Source organism: Macrosteles quadrilineatus, unplaced genomic scaffold, assembly GCF_028750875.1.
Source record: "Macrosteles quadrilineatus isolate MER2022 unplaced genomic scaffold, UCM_ALF_1.0 Scaffold_4__1_contigs__length_99947679, whole genome shotgun sequence".
Lineage (NCBI taxonomy): Eukaryota > Metazoa > Arthropoda > Insecta > Hemiptera > Cicadellidae > Macrosteles > Macrosteles quadrilineatus.
In genome coordinates this window covers 96,548,635-96,564,923 of record NW_026542597.1, presented here as the reverse complement: position 1 = coordinate 96,564,923, position 16,289 = coordinate 96,548,635, and the positions used below count along the sequence as shown (strand labels likewise).

Below are 16,289 nucleotides of genomic sequence, written 5' to 3'. Positions count from 1 at the left end.
TCAGCAGTTTTTAGTAATTTTAATTAAAAAAAAATTATGGCCGTCATTTTAAATTATTGGATCACGATATATTTTTTCCTCAAAACGACCTCTTCTACCATACCAAGTTTCATAAAGATCCATTGAAAAAATTTAAAGACAAAAATGTTTATGTGAAAAATACAAAATGTTGGATATCAGAATCGATTTTGGAAAAATTGTTGATTTTGATTTTCTCTTTATTATAATCCATACAAATATTTCCTGGAATTTGGCTGTTTACATGCGAGACACAGTCTAAATCATGTAATCCGTTTGTACAATGTAACCGCATGTAACTGTATGTACAATGTACCGTATGTAATCCTGTAATGTACAATGACATTACAGGAACTACAATGTTAATGATGAGATGGGGGTGTTAATTGATGTTGAATTAAAACATGTTCAATAAAATCGCTCAAACCACTGGAAACACATTTGCAACAAATACGTAGTAAGTTCATAACCAAAACATAAAAAAATCCTGTTAAATCAGTCTTAACAAAAAAACTAAAATTATACAACCTAAAACAAGCTTGTGAAACATCGAAAGTTCCAAAGAGTCTTAAAAGCGACGATTTCCTTAACGACTTCCACACAAACAGAACCTGGAATAGTTTATCTTTGAGTTCCAGAGTCAATTTGGCAAAGTAAAGTGGAATTTGTGAAAGGATTCGACTCGGCAACATCGGGAAAAGTTCAATTTAATTGAATTGAAACCCCAATAAATCTTTACGCAGAAGCTGTGAATCAGAGCGAAAACCAGCGGAAATTCGCTTTCAACATTTCCTAATGTCGGAAGAAAAACATTTTGGAATTTTGTTTTGAGTGATAAATTTAGTATGCTTTTTTTTAGTATGATTAAATTTTTTACGTAAATGCCACCAAAAAAGAAAAAAAAATACAAACAACAAACTATTTTTTACACAGAAGATATAACTGGGCTATCTATCCTGACACATAGATAATTTGATTCTGAGTTTGTTTAAATATTACAATACAGTAATTTGTTTTACATTTGAGCTGTTTAGGTACTTATGTCTCCACATCCACTAGTAGAACATTAACGCTGTTGTGTATTACACATTTTATGGTTGGTTTAATAATGTCAATAGCGTCTTGAATAGCATAACATATTTTTGTTTGTGTTTTTTATGTAAGGAAACTACCCATCTTCTTACTACCTAAAGTCAAAATTTCGTTAAATATCATAATTAATTGATAGCCTAGTCACAAATTGGGTCTTGGTATATAATCGATCTTACTGATTTGAACTAGTGGTCTCTAGATTTGAAGGTGAGCACTATAACCACTCAAAAACAAATACAATTAGCATTAAACCTATTGGTGTTATGGTATATATTCAATGGTATAGGTTACGCACATAAAAAGTCAATTTTAAACACTACTAATGTAATGCTCTATGCGATTCCAAACCACTTCAGCTGTACTCCAATAATCCAGAGCCTTCAGAATATAAATTAATAATAGTTGACTTAAACAAGTTATTGATTTATTTTGAAAACTAGCTGTGTGCCCGTTCTACGCACGGATATCTTATCGTAAAAGCTATTGGCGACGATCGTAATTAAATTTAAGTTTCCCACCCGTATACAACACTGATTCAAGGTCTTCTTTCTTGTTATCAAAACTCAAGAACAATTTCATACACTAAAGAATTTCTGGTTCCTGACCTGGATGATACCAGGTTAATTAATTTCATTTACGGTTACACTATTACACTATATTATTGAACTTGCGATTAATTAAATCCGTTATGTAAGAAAAACGTTTTTAATCTCACTTCGTTGAGATTCGCTTTCAAAACGTGATCGAAAATGGTTGCGGTATTTGTAAACAACATTTGTAAACATATCAGTGACAGCTAGAAAAAATAATCTTGATCCGAACAGCTGTTTATTATTTCATAGATGATTATGTGATAAAAATTGGACGAAAACTTAAAAAAATCGCACAAAACAGCATTTTTGAACGTCCGTAATTTTATTTACAAAGTAGTGAGACCATATTTTAATGGCTAAAGACACTCTTACCAATCCAGTAAATACATTAAAACGACTTGGATCTTGATAGGTACTCTCGTTTTCCTGGAGAAGATTGCGTAAAATGCCATCTTGAGTGTTGCAGACGGACAGACAGACAGACAGAAATTTAGATGAGACTTGTTTCGGCTTCTTTAATGTATAAAACGTAAAAATAACCTAAAAATTTATGATTCTGAGCAATGTACAGACAAAACTCTAATTTTATTTATGTAGATTTTATTTATATAGATAACCAAATATATAATACATAACGCAAACACAAAAATCCAAGCACATTCATGGGCACAAAAAGGAAAAAATAATATAATAAAGTTGAAGATAAAGGAGGTAAAATCAAAACTTATGCTAAGTGCAGGTGGTGCGATCAACACGACTTTAAAGTTTTAGAGAAAGCAGTAAATCCAGAAGAAATTTTAAACAAAGCTCATAAGCCATGTTATGTTTCCTGCAAACTAAAGTAGTTTATCTTCGCAACGCAGATTCCTTGAAATACCTCAGTTTTAAATAACCGCGGGAATAATTGAAAGACTTTGCAGCACTTTTCTTAACTTAGGGATGAGTATTTACGTTAAATAACAATTCGTATATTAACATAATAATATTCTTTGTTATAACGTTAATTGTTGAGGATGTTGAATTATTATGTTTGAAATAATTATTATATACATACCTAGCAGAGTGAGCATAAAATACTTATTGGCGTTATAGGAGACGTTTTAAGAAAATGTGTTTCTTTTAGTTTATAGGGTATACTGCACCTAAACCATAGAAAGAAGTAAAGTTCTCATTGGGTGCCACAGCTTTTTGTTACTAGTTGGTTCAAATTAGCTGTTGTCATGCAAAATAATAATAATGCTGCACCCTGTTGGTAAACCTTATAACTTTCTAACGCTGTTGAATATCATAGAACCAACTTGAAAAGTTGAAACAGCTGACGAAATTCTTAAATTTCTTTTAAATATGAATACAAATAAGGTTTGGAAACTCTAGAGCTACTGGGGTGGAGCCCGAAAGGATTTTTGAGATGAGAATATGTCTATATGTTAATCGGGAATGTGAGCTATCAAAATTTAACCCACCCATTCACAAACAATCCATCCATCCATCCATGGTACATCCAAACGTTCTCACTTATAATATTAGTAGGATTATTTAACTGTAAAACAAATATTCTAGTAGGCCTAAGCTTTGAAACAAATATTATATTCCCTTTCGAGATGACGAGGGGTTGTATACGTTGTGTTCGCCTGTGACGTCATACATATGCAGATTAGTATGTCTAACTTGTAACTCCAGGCTGATGTCAGCGTAACTCTGTTAGGTAGTATGTAATCCCACTTGTTAGACAAAACTCATACGTTACTTGTATATAATTGTACTTTTAAACAATTAAAATAACAGGTTTCGAAAGATACTATTTATTAGGAAAAACTTGTTCATAATTTGGTAACAAACCACCTGTTTTCTTCATTTAATTACCAATCAGCTGATGTACAATGTTGCATTGTATACTGGGATATTTATTTAGTCTTATTGTTGGTTTATTACGAATATACTCTTTTAGTGTTTGTAGAAAAACACAAGTAAATCATTGGCTTTATGTCGGGAAAGGTTTTAAATTAAGTTTCCAGGTTTGATTCCATTATCTAATAAATCAATTAATTTTGTTCTTTAACAACTTAAGGAACCCAGATCTGTAGAAAACAGAACCGCAGGCCTTTAGTCCATACTATTTGAGATTGAGAAAACACAAAGTTGAGTCTTACTCACATAATTTCCGTACAACACTAAACCTTAGACAACAAAACAGCAATGCATATCAGCTGATCGACAATGAAGTCGGTGGAAGATACTGGGCTACCAACTTAATAAGGGCATAGACAAATATAATTAAATATAGACCGTCAGCAGTGCTGCGGTTGGGGTAAGTTCTGGCGTCCACCGCTGGGCGCACGAGATACGTAACTACACGGCACTCGTAGTGGTGGACGCCAGAACTTATGCTAACCGCAACACTGCTGACGGTCAATATTTAATTCTAATTCTATTTGTCTAACTATTCTATTCTATTCTATTGTTATTTGTGTTCTATTCTATTTGTCCTCTTATGATAAGAGCTTGTTTAGCCCTTATAGTGTTCTTGAACTTGTAATATGGATCACGAAAAAACTCCCCTTACGTTGCTTTACGAGGTGTAACATCATTATAATGATTTATACAGAGTTTTTAAGTTATTCAAAATACATTAGTAATATTAACAGCTTGACGTGTGATTTTAAAAATGTGTTATTAGTCAATGTCCAAGCGTTTGAGACTCTAAAGCGAAGGGGTTATTATACCACGACATTGAAGAAATGTATCATGACAAGCTGTTGTAACCGATTGTTTAAGAGTTTACTTTACTTAATAATTTGCTTTAAAAATAAACAAATGTACAACATTTTCCACAATTCAATCCGTGCAATGGGTTGTACAATATACCAAACAGCTGTTTAAGCGCCGCAATATTGGTTACAGTTTTAACGTAAAACCCACCAATCACAGCCAGTTTCCGTCGCTCCGACAGCCAATCAGAGTCATCCATCACTCGACCACGTGACCAGACTATTGTCTGTAATGAACCTTCACTTCTGTCTAAGGCCTTAAGTAGTCTGGAAGTACGTGACTCAATAAGTGCAATATGTTTGGACTAAGCTAAGTTTTATATCGGTGTCTCACATATCGAAATATACAACTGCTCAAACACAAGTAAGCCTGTTGCAATCCCTTTGTGAGAAATATATTAAACCCTCTAAGCACTCATCGACCATCATGAATAACATATAAAAATGATTAATGGTAGTACAACCACAACTCAACAAAAACTTTGGGTTTTAAATATTGCACTAATTGCACGAAAGTGAGGTATTGAAAGTGATATGTTGGCTTTTTGAAAGGGAAAAAATATCGTTAAGAACAAATCCGGCCTAGGTGAGGTATGATGTTATGCTAACAAAAGTGGTTGACTTTTTGTGATAGAATATATAAAATGTTAAAACATTGTAACGACTAACTATGAGCATTTTTATTTGGAATTATCTCTGCCTTGGCAAAAGTGTAGAAGTAAGCTATAATGAAATTATTGGCTGCATTGGATATGGATTTTAAGAGACCCCAATACCAGTAGATTATGGAACTTCAGGAAGTTCGGAAGGAGATGTCGGACTCCTAAATAAGTTCCTGAAGAACCTGGTTAAGGACTGTAGCAGGGTTTGGTGGCAGAGACCCTCTTAAACGTTGGGTAGTTTAGGTATAATCAATCATGTATACTGTATAGTCAATGGTATAAGTTAATAGTAGTAGCTTATTCGAGAATAGCATTTAAAACCCGGCGTATTGAAACTTTCCAGCCATATATTTTGAAATTTTAGCGGACAAAGCTGAGACAATTAACAGACCCTAGCCTACCACTCCTATAAGAGTCACCGATGTTTCTTATCAGTGTTTCGTCTAAAGATAATGAGTTATTTAGTTCACTAGGCGCCTCCTGGCAGGTCTCGGAACAACACAAAGGAATACTCGAATTGAGGTAGGCAATGGAAATAAAATATCAGATGTATATCATTCAGGTTGCATAGAGTCCAAATGGAATATTTCTCTCAATTTGCCAAATTTGGTTTTTATTTTAAGAACTGTATCTTGGTAGATAAAAATGTCCACTGACTATAAAAATGCATCAAAATTAAACGAAGGTTCAGTAAGAGTACGTAAAGCTTTACAATTAAGCTACATCATTAAATTGAATTACGTATGTTATATATTCAATAGAAAAAGGCCAAATATAAATTATGCATAACTGTATGACATGTTTTATTGCAATATCATGCAGTACCTACCTGTACGATATCAACAACTATAACTGCAATTTAGTTGTTTTATATGGATGAAAGTGCTGTCTTTTAAAACGGCAATATAGTAACTACTGCAAACGTTGTTTGCAGAAAAATAGTTTACGCCTGACATTATCTCAATTTCCATAACACTAGTAAACATTTACCAATTTGTTTACGTTTAACTGAACTATCATAACTAATGAGACAACACTAGACATCCAAATATGATCGGATTTTATTATAAGGTTTTGAATATACCCAAGTCAATTCTCATTATAGTTTGCCTACTTATCTTCTACTTGCTGGTAATAAAGCATTATCTAAAGCTCTGAATTTAATCTCGAACGATGTTGATGGGGGACAAATGTCTGTCTTTGCACGAAAACCAAGTAATTAACAAAGGCACAACCTTTTATCTAGTGTTTTAATAAAATAGTAATGAAGAATCTTGTTTGACAAGGGGAATTTTAATGTGTTTCTTCTGAGCGTGTATAGAGTAATACCCTAGGTATGTACAACCTTAAAAATTTAATTGCTTAAGATTTACTGTATTACCATTTAGTAAAATTCTTATAATTTGGCCTAACATGCAAGTTTTTAGTTCTAAGGCATGAATGTATTGAATTGCTAGTATACTGAACATACTACATCCAAGATTTAGAGAAAATGGAACCACATAAAATTCACTTGCTGTGTAAGTTGGGGATTCAATAGTCTTACTTTGTAGTCTAATTATGTATTAAAACTAAAAAAAAATATTCAACTTGTTGATGAAAATGTAACGAAATCCAAACTCCTAAATCAGAAACTGCATCAGAACTGTTCTCAATCTCATGATCCATTATAATGATGAAGTTATTTTTAAATAGTTTTAAAGTAGTCATTTAGTTGACACGTGGTAAAACGGTTTTCTATTCTCTTTAACCCAATGTTAAAACTATAAAACGTTGGATGATTAAGTCTTGCAACCCCTTCTCTTGAAGTACGGTACAAGCTTGAGCCATATACCGATTTTAAGCAACGATTTAAGAAAACATTTTCAGAGTCGGTTGACATCTGGAGTTTTTACTTATGTTTAGACCTTTAAGTAGGCATACACTTATAATATTCCAATGGCCATGCCAGTTCTACTTCCACTTTTCTTCTGAATGAATCAGATTAACATTTTGCAATATTCCCCATGAATTACTCAGGATGTCCAGGACTTCCCTACAATCCAATGACTACAGATGGCAGGTGGCCGAGGTGGTCTTCGCCGAGGTGGCAGGAACTGCTCTGCTGGTGTTCTTTGTCTGCATGAGTCAAATAAATTTCTTCCCAGAAATGCCTTTGCCAACGTTACAACCTGCCATCATGACAGCTGTTGCAGTCGCTACTATAATACAGGTGAGTTTACAACAAAGTTGTTTTGCTTTTGCATACTGAGCAGATCCTAGAAGAACGACAAAATTAATTCTTCCCAATCAAATCCAAAAACGATTTATTCATTCCAAAGTTCGATGTAGTCAACAATGGGCTGCTTGAAAACAAACTTTTCTTTTAAAGAGTTTGTTAACATCTGAGTTTATTCCTGATGGAGCTAGAACGAAACTTTTCCAAAAAGAGAAGTCTTCATTAAACCGGTCAAGCTAAGGAACCATAGTTGATCTTTCCATAGATGGGATTTTAGAAAATTAAAATGCAGAATGAAATTTGATCACTTTTACAAACCAGAGTATGAGACTTTACAGCAAATAAATAGATTATTGTGATTTAAATTATTTTATGAATGATCTGGTAGTATGTACAACAAAAGCATCATGAGACTGTTTGGTCTTCAATAGCTTAGTTTTGGATAATCCTCCGAACCGAAAGTATTTCGTATAACTAACAGGATTTTACCCATTTTCCTTTATCAGGAGTCTTTTCAATGGTTCTCAGGTGCCAGGAGAAAGAAGTAGATTAGAATACAAGTTGAGGGGCAAACATGCTTCAAAATCTCCTTCTCACCTCCTCAAACTCGTAGCAACTTAACAAATTCCGTGTATTCAATTCTCTCTATTTTACAATGTAGTTTTATTTCTCCAGATATTCGGCCACATCAGTCAAGCTCACATCAACCCTGCCGTGACCATCGCCCTTCTCACCCTTGGTCACGTGACTCCGGCCATGGCAGGGGTGTACTGTGTGTCCCAGATAGCCGGGGCACTGCTGGGGTATGGCATGTTGTTGGTGAGTACCTCAATAGGCTATAAGAACGTTTCAGTAAGCCTTCGAAAAAAATATTTGTGTATTGAATAAGAATCTGAAAATTATTCCCAATGCATTGAAAGAAACCACTGTTTTGTCTTTGAAAATAATGTGATTAACCTCAGATTATTTTAATCATCTAGTTGAGTTAAAACGCACATTGTTGTATATTTTAAGATAAATATGAACAAAGGATGAATGACATAGAGCAAAGTGTCTAATGTTGTTAAAAGTTAAGCCAAGCTGTTCAAAATCAATGATTTTCTTTATGTTGAAACCCAATAATTAGATAATTGGTTGACTTTTTTCCTAACCCGGTTAAAAATGAATGAAAGAAGAATGAAAAGAAGTAACGAATAGAAACAGAAAGAATAAAAAACCATTGACAGTTTATCGTCTATTTGATTCTTGTACTTTTTGACAAAAATTTTTGTTTTCAAAAGTCAACTTGGTTGTCAACCTCACCTCTTTAACGATTTAGCTACCAAGTAGGCCTATCATACGCTATAAGATGAAAATGTTCAAACATAACAAACTCGGTTGTTAGTGCCATGGACAAAAGTAGTGCGTTGTAACTTCATTTACTTTATATCCTCATTTCTTTAGGCTGAAGACGATTACGTCTCAGGAAATACGTAATGTAATTTTCCCCACTGAAACTTTACTTTACGCTTTGAGCACAAACAGAAACTGCCTCTAACTGGTCCACATAGAAGATTTTGAGTTAATTACGATACATTACTTGCAGAGCTTCACCCCTCCAGATCTGACCGCCTTCAAGACTCCCGGGTTCTGCTGCACCCTCCCCCACCCCAGTCTGTCAGCTGTGCAGGCGCTAGGCGTGGAGTTTGTGGCGTCCTGCGTACTGATCTTGGTGGTCTGCGCATGCGTAGATCCCAGGAACGCCCACAGGCTTGACTCCGCCCCTCTCAAGTTTGGGACTACGCTGATGACGCTGTGTGTTGGAACAGTGAGTGTCTTAAGTAGTAGTTATATCAGCATAGGTATGTTATCTGTGTAAAAAGTGAATAAAATAAATAACTGACAAACAATAGAAATTGTATACTAAAGAAAATTATAAATCATCGGTGTGCAGCAAGACATAGGTTTGTGGATTTTCAAGACTGAGTTTTTTCACAAAAAAAGATTTCTGAACCTAAACAAGAAATTAGTTGAACACATTCAAGCTGAAGATTATCTTATTTATTTTAAATAAACACCAATATTTTATAAATCCCCTCCCAATAGTTTATAGATAAGATTGCTTAAAGAAGAGATCCGAAAAATTCTCCAGCGGTAAAGCTTGTAATTAGTTATTAACAACTTTTCGTCAAAATGATATATTTCACAAGAGAAACACACACACTTTAGCCTCTTGCGGGTTGGTAAATCTACAAAGGGTTCTAAGCCTACACATGAAGCCACAAAGGATGTAACAAAGGTAAAGAGCATTAAAGAACTTAGTGGATTCTAAGCAGCCTTAAGACAACCCAAGAAATATTTCGTGGTTATAATTTTATACACATTTTAAGGGGTTTGCGTATATCTCTTTGTCCTTGGTATACCTACACGAAAACTAAGAACCCGACACTGATTACATTTTCTACGATAATGTAGATAATCAATTAATCAGCTGGTTAATATAATAGATCTATTTATGTCCTCGATAACTACAGCTGGGCCACAAGATAGGTGTAGCTTTTGGAAGTAAATAATCGGTCTCCATGGCAACGAAAAGAAAATTTACTGTATTTACGTCTGCTTTATTTTTACATTTCAATGAAGTTAATATTAATCTTACTCTGACTAGCTGCTAATGAAATTGACACAAAATAATACAATAAAAGTGGAGTAGAGTATGTTTCTTTTATTGAATTGTAGTGTGTGACATTACTCCGTTGCGAAGCACAAACCAAGCAACAATCTTAAGAAATTTGTAAATAAAATTTACAAACACATACATAACATAAAATACTCTATTATTGTCATTTACCTCTATACAAGTACATTGGTACTTACTTAAATTGTACATTATAGAGTAAAAAATGGTTTAATGTGCTATAGAGTAAAGTAAAAGTAAAGAGGGTTTAGTCCAAATTGTAATTGGATATTTTCAACTTGTAGGGTCAATACACTGGTGCCAGCTTCAATCCTGCTAGAAGTTTAGCACCTGCACTCTGGACAGGTACTTGGACTGGTCATTGGGTAAGCACTACTCAAAGCTTTAATTGATTGAACATTAACGTTTAATATTTATAAGGACCGCTTCGATTTGAATTATTTGGCTTCTGTAATACGACTATGACTACAGCGGGTCCGATGGTGGTTAGAGTGCGAGATGTCTTGGGTTCGAATCTCAATACTCACCAATTTTGATATGTGATACGACTCGGTGGTTTGGAATCTACCATCCTCCGACGGTCCTCCATCTATAAAAAGGATGGGCCATCTAAACGAAGACAACAATGTTTGTTCGATTTATGATATTACAATAATTTATATTAAAACAGGGGTTTTAGTTTTTTTTACCAAGGTGGTAAGCAACAGAAGCCTTATTTCACATGCGTTTGGACACAAATTCTTCGAGAAAACAATAAGGTAACTCTGATTTAATATGTTTTCTATAGCTTGTGCCTCTGTTTCACACTCTTCAGCATTATAACTTAATTTGAATAAAACCAATTGGGGATGGGTGGGATTTGAACCCGCTCTAGAATTTAGACTTCCAATTACATAATATGTCTACCCCAGTTAGACCATGGTCAAGTAAAATTATAGCTTCCGTAGAAACATAGAAGATTTGTTTCCTGCATTACTAATTCCCAATTTAATTTCCACCCAATCTTCTTCACAGATATACTGGCTGGGGCCGTTGCTGAGCGGAGTCACCACAGCGTTGTTCTACAAAGCAATATTCATTCCCCGTGCTCAGCAATCCTACTCAGAACCTGTCGTCAGCATAGAGGCTGAACCGTTGAACCAGGTCAAGGTCAGAGCATCAGCGTCTGACGGGGAAGAGAAGAGAAATAGTAGATAGTGACATGAAACACCAGCTGCTTGAAGCTCAAGAAAATACTCATAGGACACTACAAAAATTGCTACGAAGTGTAGTCTTTTACATTGAGAGAGATTCATTAGACTTTTTAAGGAGTGAACATTCAGGTAGTGATGAGACTTAAAGGAATTCATGTGATTGAAAGAGAAAATTGGAATATATTTTCTTAGCGATAATGTTTAATGATAAACATCAAACAAACCTACTGCGTTGAAAAAATCTAAAAATTTAGTGAAAGAGAAATATTATCATTTTTGGATGTTGTATCATCAATTAGAAAAGCGATCATAAATAGAATAAATGATTTATGATTGAAATAATTGTAACACTTAATGGTATTGCACAGGATTGGGTAGGTATACCCTTTTAATTTAAATCGGGGACAAAATTTGTCGTGTAACTGAATTTTATGGTTTACAAGTTGGGTCATGTGGGTAATGAGTCTATGTGTCAACGATAACAAACAGCAACAACAACAAACATCAATGTTAACAATGTTGTTGGGGGTGTTAAGTTTGCCCTTTTAAAACTTTATCTGATACTTACCCCACAACCTAGAAGGAACAGTGCTAACTTTGGTTAGAGAGCTGAATTTTTATTTGAGACTACAAGGCCGATATTACCACAAAAAGTTTGATTAAAAGTTAACATAGGTTAACACACTTGGCCACAGCTATTTCAATTCAATATGATTGGTAACTATAGTGTCATACTTGAGATTTTATTGTGGCGTAGCTTCTGGATCACTACGATTATTACAATAGTAGTTTATATTACCTCATGTGTCGCCAAGTGATTTAGCTGTTGTATTTTAACTGTCATTGTTTCAAAGGCCTTGATGGCTTCATTTTACATGGTCATTTTGAATAAGATAACTACTGCTTAATGTCCATGTAAACTTGAAAAATGAAGGCATCAAGGCCTTCGAAAGCATGATAACAACTTAGATACACACACAAGATAAATTATTGGGGAAATTAAATGTAATATAACCTAATATTTATTGTTAGCCAATTGATTCGAAATATACACCAACCGGTATTGTAGCATCGTTCTATTTCTACAGCTGATATGACCAAAACAAAAACATCGGTAAAAACCAAATGGAAATGTCAAAAAGTTGCAGTTCATTCATCATTCATCGGAGACCTCCGGCGACGAACAACAATCTCTCAACATTTAATCATTTCTGTAACAAGTTTGTCCAAGTTTAAAATAACTGACAGTGTTTCTCTTTTCCACCAAACTTTTTCTCCAATTTGTACGCAAAAACTCTGTGGCGGAGTGAGCTTTTGCTGTTTTTAATTTTATATTTGATCAAGTATTTTCGTATTCCCAAGATTTTTATCTGATTAATTATCATCAGCAGACTTGTTAAATAATCGACTGTATTGATTCCAAGTAGATTTCTTATCCAATTATGAAATCACAGCTTGTTTTGATACATGTTAAATGTTGGACACGTTCGAGGAGATTGGTAACTGTACTACGGTGTTACTCTCCTTATGGTGATTTTATTATATAAACTGTACTTCTTGGTTATGATAAAAAAAGTAAAAGAACCAATTGCTTCAAATAGGTTGTTTTGGGTACAGTACCATAAATAACCTAAATTATCAGCTGAATTTTTATTCGGATATATACAAATCGTATTGGACACAGTTTTCATGAGATATAAATACTGATGTAGGCTATGTATTGAATATGAATATTGATATTATATCATAGGTTTACTGTTGAACTGTGCCCCTATGGTGGACAAAACCAACATTAAAATACTAATCTAAACTCTACAAGTGATACAAGTATTTTGCTAAATAGGTGCAAATAAGGTGTGTACAGAATGAGTTTTAAATAAGAGTAAAAACTTGAACATGATGGAATTTTGTTGCATAGTGTCATGTTTGTACAAACACACTTAACACTGTCCTACACTATAAATTATAAATCAATAACGATGTCTTAATTTAATCATGTTGCTAAATAAAATAGGCCTACTCATGTTTTTGATCAACTAAGTGTGCATTCGGTGTTTTTATTTTACTAAGCAAGTACCGTACTATTTAATTACATCAGTACATAAATGCCACGGATTTAACCTACTCGAGATTCAGAATTAATTTCACCGTCCCCCCTGACCGCAGTCATATCTTATATACACTGTGGTTGGACTATAACTGGCTTTAAGGATTATGGCCGTGTATCTTTGGTCATGTTTGCATGATTATCCAATGAATAATATCATAGACTAACGAACACGGGAGTATGTTAATTTTATTTTTATTTTTGAACAATAAATACTAAAGTAAAACAGCTGTTTTAATACACACGTTACTGGTCTAAAGTACAATTGTTTACCCCCTAAAAAGCCTTTTTAGTCCCTACGAAGTAAAAGTCAGCTGTTTTAAACAAACTTGTAAACTTTAATTATAAGTAATCGCACGTTTCGAAATTATATATCGATTAATCGGTTGTAGCTTATTGTTGCGTTCTTGTCAGTAGTTCGACATATCGATAGAATGACGTATACTAAAACATTCATAATGGACGAAATGATTGAGTCATTTACTACAAATAAGTGATAGCAGTTGTGAAACTGCTTATTAGCATTAGCAAAATTTAAAACCAGTTAAAGTAATTTTTATTTACGCACCTCTACTGAGTGTATCAATACTTTATTGATAAAACAAAGTTAGATTTTTATTTACAGGCAAGACCAATTTTTAAATTATTTTCCAAACTAGAACGATCTTTTTTAAAGACTTGCCATTTTGCATGCAATCTTATGTAATTTTCTCCTAGTCGTTTTCTTTTAGCTTATTTTATTTTTCACATAAGTTATCTAAACGTTTTTCCAATAACATTTTAGCACATTCGCAAACGAATTGCAAGAAAACATATTATATTCAAACGAATGTTTTCACAAGCAAAATGTTATGTTAAAGATTTACAGTTATAGAGATGTCAGTTCCCTGGAGGAAAGTTTAAATGGGTTTGCATGTTATTCATGTTTCTTTACTATTTTCGTCTGGGAATAGAAATAAGTTTTTGACAGTTAAAATTGCAGTTAGGTTGGACGTAATTGATATTTGTATCTTATAGATTTTCGTTGTAAAAACAGTCTTAAGTGTAAGTGTTTTAAATGTCTTAAGTCTTAAGTTTACAATAACTGAAACCATAACAAAATTGAAAATTAATAGTTATTAATTTTTTTTTATTTAAATAGTTAATAGTAAAATGTTCAAGATAACGGTAAGTATCACATGAAAAAAGATAAGATTCAAACCTTACTATCCTCAATATTAATGTAAAATATTCTAGAAATGAATAATTAAAATAATAGTAAAGTAATATCTAAACCCTAAGTTTTTATTTTGCATGACCGAATATAATATTCATAGAGCTTTTAATGAAGTGTACTGAAACAGATTAGGAATTGAATAATTAGTAAGAAAAATTAAAGAAAATCTAAAACACCAAAAGGTTAGAAGTTTGATCTTGGGCTGGTTATGAGACCAATTATTTATGTTCATAAAACGAGTGTAGCAAAATAAATTCTGGAGTGTTCAAAGTTTACTAAGAAAATTATAGTAAACAAAAACATCAAGTTGGAATTTGGCCTCGACAATTCAATACAAATTTCGGGTTAAACAACAGGTATAAGTTATTTCCAAACTGTTAATAATTTCCTTATCAAGTTCAAGATGTTGAAAATAATATTAGTTCTGTTTAGTTCATCAAATTCAGAAGAAATAAAACTAACTTGTTGCTATTCTTTCTAGCTTAGAGCACCATAGTGGTAGCTTAACTGTAAGCAGCTTATTAATTGTAAACACTGACTGACTAATTGATGAAGTTGATATTGCCTCAAGTCCAGATACACAAATGTCGAGTTTAGCAACAATAATTGCATCCTAGAACGTTGACTTAGCTACTAAAGGGGCAAAACTATCTAATATTGCAATTGATGATATTGAACATTGACTTCTGAAACAATTCCTTAAACTAGTCTTACTTCGAAACATAGATTTCTTCAGTTTAAATCAAAGCTTGATGAAGAACAAAACAACTGAAATATTGAAAGGGTGCCAAATGCGGTAGTCCATTATAAAACCAAAGATTTTTAATACAAATTCAATCCATTTAAATACAGAGATATGACTAATTCAACAAACTATTTGCTGGCCAAGAGATGAGTGAATTAGTGGAAAAAGTATAAGATTGGGAGAAATTTATTAATTGCGGAGATCTCTTTAAACTAATACCAATCTAATAATTTTACAACAACTCTAAAACAAATACAACATAATCTTTCTTAAAAGTAAACTTAAAGTCAAATTTTGGACCATAAAACATCACAGTAAACCATCCAGACCCGCCCCCTTATCATTAGTTTACCGCAGTCTGACTTACCCACTTTGGGCCAAAATTTATTAACTCGGGCCACTGTAGGGTTAGGCCCCACCTAACAAACTTTTGATTGCGTTTTCAAGAGTCGACTTTGAAGGAAGGTGATATTTTCTAAACTTAATTATTAGACTTATTCTATCCCTCAGTAGCCAGATGTGGAAAATATTTTTTGTTGATTGGCATTTATGTATGTAAATTAAGCTTTTTAGAGGGATAAGGTAGTTATACTTTATCTATCAGGCTTTATAAGGTTAATGAAAGATGATGTTTTATACCAATCTCAAGAGGATTTGTAAATTTAACTTTTAATTGAAGATATCGTGTTGTTGAGGATTGTATGAGTGAACTTCAATGTAATACATCAATAAATTATGAAAAAATAACTTCCTAACTAATATTAAAGTAGTACGGTATCTATATATTAAAACGCAAGCATGTTTCTTTAAAACCTTTTTCCTCAGCTAGTGTGCATCGCAAGGAAAATATACGTATACTGCCAAAAAGATATTTACCTGTAGATGTGCAGAATCCCTTTATACATTAAAATATGCTCAAAAATAAGCACAAAAAGGGTTGCCATGCTGGTAAAGAAATAAGAACGCAATAAAAATAGATACTCAAAACAAATGGAAAAAT

The 16,289-nt window shown here is 33.2% G+C and overlaps 1 protein-coding gene across 1 annotated transcript; it reads left to right on the top strand.

The window, feature by feature from the left end:
- Positions 1-5,598: 5,598 nt before the first annotated feature.
- On the top strand, positions 5,599-11,261 carry LOC128993366 (lens fiber major intrinsic protein-like). The gene is made up of 6 exons (XM_054417223.1): positions 5,599-5,655; positions 7,153-7,345; positions 8,027-8,170; positions 8,937-9,158; positions 10,313-10,393; positions 11,043-11,261. The coding sequence occupies exons 2-6, from the start codon at positions 7,154-7,156 to the stop codon at positions 11,223-11,225; spliced, it is 822 nt and encodes a 273-aa protein (XP_054273198.1). The 5' UTR covers positions 5,599-5,655; position 7,153; the 3' UTR covers positions 11,226-11,261.
- The last annotated feature ends 5,028 nt before the right edge of the window (positions 11,262-16,289 follow it).

Excerpts from the sequence above, each read along its gene's own strand:
- LOC128993366 (XM_054417223.1), top strand. The coding sequence starts at position 7,154 with ATGTCCAGGACTTCCCTACAATCCAATGACTACAGATGGCAGGTGGCC. Across the intron at positions 7,346-8,026 it reads CAGTCGCTACTATAATACAG|ATATTCGGCCACATCAGTCA; the intron begins GTGAGTTTACAA and ends TTATTTCTCCAG. Across the intron at positions 8,171-8,936 it reads TGGGGTATGGCATGTTGTTG|AGCTTCACCCCTCCAGATCT; the intron begins GTGAGTACCTCA and ends CATTACTTGCAG.